Consider the following 8,546-nt stretch of genomic DNA (forward strand, 5'->3'; position numbering starts at 1 on the left):
GTGGAAAAGCAAGTCAGCAGAATCTGCCAAGAAAAATAGATAGAAAAGTCAGTAAAAATGTGGCAGGTGAGTATAATTTAGGAAATTTGCGTTGTTCATGTCTGGCAGAACAGTATATTTAAGGGAAGGGAGGCAACAGAATGCTGCAGGGAAGAGGGCAGTGGCCACCATTTGTAAAATTGAGTTGGCATAAAGTACAGTGATTTAAGGCAAATGGACTGTCCTTTATAAGTGAATATAAAAGTAGGGAAGCCTTGGCACAACTTTGTCAGGTGTTAGATACTTAAAGGATCAGCACAGCACAGCACGCAGTACTTTGTTGGGCTGGATGTACTTATTGAAACTTATTTGAAGGTAGAGTTCTAGGATGAAGGGGTTTTCTTGGAAATGTTGAGCATGCATTACAGTTGAAAGGACGGGTGATTTTGTTGAGACAACAGGTGGGTAGGAGTGTAGTTGGAGTTCATAATTTTAGGGTGCCCTTCCCTAATTGCTCTGGAGCAACTCCTAGTGAGATGTTTTGATAGCTACAGTTCTAGCATAGTGGTATGGGGTATTCACAAGGACAGTCTAAAAGCATATAAAGTAATTTTTTTTTCTTGAAGTGTAAACCGATTTCTAGATTATCATTTGGACCATGGCCAGTTTGGAAATCTAGCATCAGTTTTCTTGGTTGAAGTTCTTGTTTGCAGTCTCCGACCACGACCCTAGAATCTCGGCTCACACCCTCTACTTTGGGAAGCCCTGCTTTGGGAAGCACTTTCATTCCACTTTTTTGAACACTTGTGAAGTACTGCAGATGCTGGAAATCTGAAACCAAAACATTGGACAAACTTAGCTGGTCTAACATCATCTGTGGAGAGAGAATGGAGTTGCGTTTAAAGTCTCTGGTATGACTTTTCAGAACTGAAGTCGTCCAAGACTCAATGTTGACTCTGCTTCTGTCTCCACAGATGCTGCCATTTATAAAGGGGACTTCAATGACTAACATCTGCATGTACACTGTAGGTGAGTCATTGGGAGTTGCCATTTAATTAGCATGTTTTTCAGCTCCATCCTTTTTAAAAAAACAACTTCCTATTTTAACAGGTAATGAATAGAAAGATGAACTTGAATGTGTTTTAATGTACATAGTTTCATCTTGCCCAAAGGTACATATACTTTATCCTCCCCTAAATAGTTTTATACTTAAAATGAAATGCAGTACTTTTAATGAGTTTTAATGTTGTGTACTGTACTCCAAAAGATGGGTGTAGTACAGATTTTATCAAGATGGGATCAGTGCTCCAAGAGTTGTTTGCATAAGTTTGTATTTGGACACAGTAATATTACTCTAATTTTTAATGATTAAATAATTTGAAGCCAAAGCTATTTTCTTTGAAGATGTTTAGTACAAAGGAGCACAACCTTTTAAGTTTGAGCTACTATTCGTGCTGATGTCAGCAAACTCTTTTTTTTTCTCCAACTTGAGCCAAAAATTCTTAAGGCTTGGAACCAGGTGGCCATTTCAGTTTTGTTTTTGGTAGACAGGGGTATTTGGGGTTGTCATCAAATGTAGTCGAGGGAGTTAATACTCCCCTTTGACTGAATGGTGAAACACCATTCTTGAGGGCAGGAAGTGGTCACTGAAAGACCTACTTTACCTAAAATTCCAGCAGCAGACATGCTGAACTGGTATTTGAGCTGCTGCCTTGGTTATGTTCCTGTTTGCCCCTACTGTGCTTGCAGTGCATTAATACTTTGTCCTGCCTAGAGAACTGCAAAATATTGTCCAACTCTTGGGGCTCCTTAAAATTACATTTTTTTTTTCTTCCTCTAGTATCTGGAAGAAAAACTTGAAGGCAACATACTTTCTGCCTGTGTTCATGTTAACCACTTGCCTTAATCCATAAATTTGTAGCTTTTTTGCTGTAATGAAAAAGCTGCAAAACATGTACTGTAGCCACTGTGATCTCTCTTATTTTGACTATTGAATTTAATACAATACTTCTATCCTTTCCTAAATAATTCTATACTTTAATATTATTTGTGGGCGGCACGGTGGCACAGTGGTTAGCACTGCTGCCTCACAGCGCCAGAGACCCGGGTTCAATTCCCGACTCAGGTGACTGACTGTGTGGAGTTTGCACATTCTCCCCGTGTCTGTGTGGGTTTCCTCCGGGTGCTCTGGTTTCCTCCCACAGTAACAAAGATGTGCAGGTCAGGTGAATTGGCCATGCTAAATTGCCCGTAGTGTTAGGTAAGGGGTAAATGTAGGGGTATGGGTGGGTTGCGCTTCGGTGGGTAGGTGTGGACTTGTTGGGCCGAAGGGCCTGTTTCCACACTGTAAGTAATCTAATCTGCAGTGTTTTGGCCTGTCTACTGATAGTCCAAGTCTCAAGGTAATCAATCTGTGTAGTTATCTGCTGACTCTTATCAATAAATTAAACCCCTGTTGCATACATTGGACATAATTAAAATCTATGTTGACACTGGCTATGGATACATTTCCCTTTTAATATTATCACCAGCCTTTCTCTTCCACTGCTATGCTGAACTATCTAGACAGTTAACTGGAGTGAAGCTGCAGCATTTCTTGAGTCACAAAGGAACTCTTAGTCTTCAAATCCATAACTTTAAAAATCAACTTTGATTACACTCCATTAGGCTAGTTACCTGAAATAATGTTAATAGATTTGGAGGGTTTTCCATTCATGATTAGTGCAACTATAGAGAAGGTAGCAATAAGCAGCAAGATTTGAAGCTGTTAAATTGGGCCAGCTTGGTCAGTATGGATCAATAAGTCCAAACTCTAACATGCTTGAATACTTTAAAATCTTTTGAAAATAAAAGTTACTTGGTCAAAGAATGCAGAAGCAGTTATAAAAGCAGACCTTTTGAAATATTCAACATTTATGTAGAGATGCTGCACCTGCATCTAACAGAGGCTACAAAGATTCTGATTTAAGATTGCCACACACTCTCTTCTAACTGTGGTGAACTAGCAACAAGAAGAGACCAACATTATATGGCCAAAAATAAATATTGAGAGCGCCTGTGGTAGATATGTGTGTATTCTGGAATTTCTATTTCTTTCTATACTCTTTTTTTTTTTACTTTCTATACTTTTGTTTTTTACTTTCCCTATCAGCTTGCTTCTGCCCTGATGTAGTATATCATGTATATGAATTGAAGAGGTGAAAGTATCTATCTAATGTTTTTATTCATTACTTCATGAATACAGTGCAAGTTTCTCTAAAGAGGTTTGTTCTCTTGGTCAACAACTTAAAGGTTTCAGTTAAGGCCAAAATGATCAGGACTATGCTTGGGAAATTGGTTTTTGTGTGAATTGGTTCTGGTTTTGCTGTGCCCTGTATACTAGCTGAGAACTTTTTTGTAAAACTGCCTTTCTAGTACATAACTAGGATGTAAAGACTTAATGAATTATATGGCAGTCAGTTTATGTACATTTTCCTTGTTTATTTTGATGTGGTTACTTAAATTAATTTTGATAAATTTGTAGTGGTTTAAAGTAAGACTATTGAGGTAGAGGTATTTGCATGTTACTTATTTTCCATCATGATTTGACCAATATCATAAACTCTTAACAAAATTGCATTGAATGTTAGAATTTAATGTGGGGGATTGTGCTGAAGGATTGGCTCAAAGGTAGAAGAGAGGGTGGTGACTGGGGGCATGTGACCATTGGTGTGCCACAAGCATTGGTGCTGGGTCCACTGCTTTTCGTCAGATTTTTGGATGTGAACATGAGGTATAGTTAATAAATTTGCAGATAACATCAAAATTGGAGATGTAGTAGCCAGGAAGGTTACCTCTGTACAATGGCCCATCTGATCAAGATTCCAATGAACTTAAGTGGCAGATGGAGCTTAATTCATTTAAAGGTGATGTGCTGCACTGCATTTTGAAATGGCAAATGTGAACAGGACTTGTACACCTTTTTTTAATGGTAAGGTCCTGGGGAGTGTTGCTGAACAAAGAGACCTTTAGGTATAACTGCATAGTTCCTTGAAAATAGTCACCGGTAGATAAAGCTAGTGAAGGAGGCATTTTGGTCAGTACTCCGTACAGGAGTTAGGTCATGTTGCAGCTGTACAGGACATTGGTTAGGCCACTTTTGGAATATTGTGTGCAGTTCTGGTCTCCCTGCTACAGAAAAGATGTTGTGTCCCTTGAAAGGTGCAGAAAAGATTTCTAAGGATGTTTTTGGAGGGTTTGAACTGTAGGGAGAGGCTGATGGGTTGGGGCTGTTTTTTCCTGGAGTGTCCGAGGCTGAGGAGTGACCTTACGGAGGCTTATAAAATAATGAGTGGCATGGATAGGGTAAATAGACATGTATTTTCCCATGGTGGGGGAATCTAGGACTAGAGGGTGAAAGGGAAAAATTCTAAAAGAAACTTTTTAGGGGTAACCTTTTCATGTAGAGAGGGTGGTGTGAATATGTAATGAGCTGAAGTTGAGACAATTACAACATTTTTTAAAAGGCACTTGAATGCCTCTAAACTACTTATTCATATACCCAATGGGCCAAGTGCTGGTAAACTGGATGAGTTGGAATGAAAGGCCTGTTTCCATGCTGTATATAGGACTCTACCTGCCTAGTTGAGATTTTGTTTTAAATCAACTTGAGTAAAACTTTTTTTACTGCAGTAAAGGTTTATGGAAGACATTTTGTTTTTACTGTAAAAATATAACTTGTTATTGTAAAGCCATGTATTCTTTGTCATGACTAATTTTAAATGTTTTCCTCTTTTCTTTCAGTCTTGGTCTTTGTAATGGGAAAAGAAGGGACCCACGGAGGACTCCTCAATAAAAAGGCATACTTAATGGCAAAATACTTGAGAGAATCTGGATTCTAGTTAGCCAGAATTCCTATTCAGTAGTTTAAAAAAAAAAATTGCTATTAAAGTTTCCTTTTAGCAGTCACCTACTCTTTCACATTGAAGTTACAGAAAGCATAATAGCAATGCAGGGTTGTGGGATGTGAACTCATGTCTCCTTCGTATCCCTGTATTGGTGGGGAAAGTTTAAATTTTCATTTTTTTTTTCTCCCTTGTGCTCCAGCATTGGTTGTCATGGGAAAAGAGTCCATGGAGGGGTACTCAACAAGAAAACATTTACCATTGTCATATACCTGAGGAATTCTGGATACTAAGTAGCCTCTTCCCATCTACCTAGCAACTAATTCATCCTCACCACCCAGTTGAATTGGCAGTGCTACCAGACTAGTTGGTAGAATCTTTTTAGTTTATCTACTTCTGATCACATTTATTCTCTTTGTCCCTTACCACTTAATTGTAATAACATTGTAGGTGTAATGGAAAGTAAATCCCATGTTTTGGCACCATTAGCACAATACCTAAATGGTGATATGCATGTTATTACTTTTTGATATTGTTGCAAAAAAATAGGGCTGACTTGCTAAGCCTGGGCATTGCTTTGTTTTATCATTTTAGAGACATCCAAAGTCACCAAACCAGGTTCTGATTATTCTGTCTCCTTCCACTTCCCCATTGAAGTGCTTTTTTTTTGTAAAAATTAAAGGAGGTGCTGGTAGTACAATTTCAGATTTAAGTGTTGCTGAGTCAGCGCTTCTGTGACATTGCAGAGCTCATCTTGTCTTCCTGTTTGTTTGGACATGTTGGGAGGTTATCTGCATCCATTATCTGATTGCCATAATGTTTGTTTATGCTTTCCTTATACCTTCATTACACATTCTCATTGTGAAAACATCTCTGGATTTTCCTTCAGTTTCATTACATGTTTACATGTCAAATGGACAACTTTGCATCAGTTTTGTAGATGCAGTCTCTTTAACATGAATGCTTAACAGTATTAAACCTTGTGCATTCTGACTTCATGGGTGTAATTGCAGAACTGCTCCAGGTGTATTAAATGTTTTTTTCCCTCCCCATGGACATGTCACAATCCTGACTTTGATCAGTTTAATCTCCAGGGACATTCCATCTTTGCAATAGCTCAGGCACTTAAAAATGTTGTTTTGCCAGCTCCTTTTAATGTAAATTAACTTTTTAATAAAGTTTGCCATTTTAGACAGTAGATATCCCAAACATCTGGAGTGTCCAGTTTTGAGTGCTTCATAGGACCAATTAAGCTGCAGCTTGAGGATTTTTAAGAGGACAGACTGCTGTATGATGCCATTGTAAAGGATTACTGCCACTCCTCAGTACTGCATTGGCAATTTGGATGAATATACTCAAATTTCAACATGAATGTTGGTTGGTCAGTGCTTTTGTTTGTCTGTGGGTGGCAGTTTCCTATATAGAAAATCTCACTGTTTAAAATTTTTTTTCAAATCGAGGGTACTGATGCATTAGACCTGGTGAGCCCATGCTGCAGAAGGAAACTGTGGAAGAATTGCCTTGTGCTCCTAGTTTTGAAATCTGTGGAAATGTCTGTTTTGAGCACGGTACTAACTTATGTTCCGTTCAAACAAAAAATTATAAACTTGCTGTATTCACATGAATAAAACGGGAGATGGTATTGGTTGGAATAATCACACTTGGCTGTCTTGTGAAATTATTTTGCAAATGTTTGTGTATCCTGTGCCATACTGCATAGAGACTTGATCTGTTGCTGTTGTGAGATGGATTTTAACTGCTGCTGCAAGGCTTTCAGTTGAACGGCACATCCTTAGGGACGTTATTCTAGCATATACTCAATGTTCAGGCCTTGTGAAATATGTACAGATTTAAAAATTCTTGTTGCTGACTTGTCCATTTTCTTTCCCTGCACTTTTGTTACATCTGGGATACAATCTAACTCATCTGATTTAATATGCATTTACAAAATGCCATAACTGTTAAACCACCTTGTTTACAGACAGATGAAATAAATCTATTCCAACCAAATGTCAGCTGTATGTTTTTATCAGGGGGTGTTTTTTTTTTGGTTAGTGTTTTCACATTTATGCATGCACAAAGTATGACTGATGCATCACTTGTTATAAACAAATTGTGTTCTTTTGAAGCACAAACTCTTGAATGTGTATTTTTCTGGGCTTCAAAAGTAATTCTCAATTCTGATTTTAAACAATTTAGTTGCATATCTAAAAGCAAACTCATCCTTTTTGTACATCTTTGAACCCTTGTAACTTTGGTCTACAAATAGCTTGTACTGCAACTTTATAAATGCCTAATAGTTAGACTTAAGAAAGCCTTCAGAATTAAAAAAAGTGTTTTCTCTCTATTAAATGAGTGTTCTGGTTGACACTATAAAAGAGGGATGGTTACAAGAATGGTACCAGAAATGCATATGTACATGGCAGGGAAACAGCTAGGTTTTTAAGAACCGGTTGAGGGTGCAGGTAGGTGCTTTAGGAGGTGGCCATTTGGTCATGTGAGCCTATGCCACCATTGTGAAATTACTGATGCGGCCTAACTCCCTGTAGCTGCCTCTGACTCCTTTTTTTTTGAGCAAAAGGTATTAGAAATTTAATTTTATGAAGAGTTCCAAACTTTTACCACTGTAGAAGTGCTTCTGAACATACCTCTTGACAATTTACTGACTAATGCCCCCTAGTTCTGGAATCCCTGATCAGTGAAAACTAACTTTCCCTGTTTGTATGGAAACCTCCAATCCAATTACCTGTAACTTTGCAAATTCTCCAGAACTCTTCTCATTGTAGTCCCTCCAAGATATGGTGCTTTGATCTACTTGCAGTAATCCCAAGTGGTGATTTGTATAGCTCCAACATAATGTAAATAATAGGTAACATATTTGGTGCTAGCTTTATCACAGTTGTTAAAGTCATATCCAAAATGTGCTAAGTGAGGCCCTTTGTGGGATACTACTGGTCATATCATGCCACTAAGTTCCTACCCATTATCTTTGTCACCTGTCACTTAATTTCCCATATGTTAGTAATTTGCCTTCCATTTTGTGGGCCTCTACCTTGGTTAAGACGCATGTGGGACTTTGAGAAAGCATTTGACAAAGTCCACACATACAGCAGACATTCTCTTGTCCACTACCTACAAGTTATACCTAACAATCATTGAATTTCTTTCTCATGAATCCATGCTGCCTCTCCCTGAAGATGGGTTTTAGGTGATTATTTACCCTGTCCAATCAGTCTTCACCAATTTCTTTACTATGGGATATTATGCCAACTGATCTGTAATTGTTTTCTTCTTTCTTAGATTAGATTAGTGTGGAAACAGGCCCTTCGGCCCAACAAGTCCACACCGACCCACCGAAGCGAAACCCACCCATACCCCTACATTTACCCCTTACCTAACACTATGGGCAATTTAGTATGGCTAATTCACCTGACCCTGCACATCTTTGGACTGTGGGAGGAAACCGGAGCACCCGGAGGAAACCCACGCATACACGGGGAGAACGTGCAAACTCCACACAGTCAGTCTTAGTTCGTGAATGATGCAGTTAACTAACGCAGAGGGGTGACTCCTATTGCCAACCACTCTTGACACACTAACTATACTCCAATGTGCTTCTCCTACTTCCTCTCCACTGGAAACAGTCTGGTGCAGGGGATTAGATGAATACAAACATCGAAGAAA

At 38.6% G+C, this 8,546-nt stretch overlaps 1 protein-coding gene across 2 annotated transcripts in view; it reads left to right on the top strand.

Moving 5' to 3' along the window:
• The window catches only part of LOC122556207 (profilin-2-like), a 61,574-nt gene extending 54,702 nt beyond the window's left edge, over nt 1–6,872 (top strand). Inside the window, exons 3-4 of one of the 2 annotated variants that reach the window (XM_043702759.1) lie at nt 954–1,008; nt 4,762–4,810. In XM_043702759.1, the coding sequence (XP_043558694.1) occupies nt 954–988 (35 nt within the window). In that variant the 3' untranslated portion in view covers nt 989–1,008; nt 4,762–4,810. Of the gene's footprint in view, nt 1–953; nt 1,009–4,761 lie in introns of both variants that reach the window. The other variant, XM_043702758.1, reaches the window with a different exon arrangement.
• Nucleotides 6,873–8,546: the final 1,674 nt, after the last annotated feature.

The sequence above is a fragment of the Chiloscyllium plagiosum genome, chromosome 13, assembly GCF_004010195.1.
Source record: "Chiloscyllium plagiosum isolate BGI_BamShark_2017 chromosome 13, ASM401019v2, whole genome shotgun sequence".
Lineage (NCBI taxonomy): Eukaryota > Metazoa > Chordata > Chondrichthyes > Orectolobiformes > Hemiscylliidae > Chiloscyllium > Chiloscyllium plagiosum.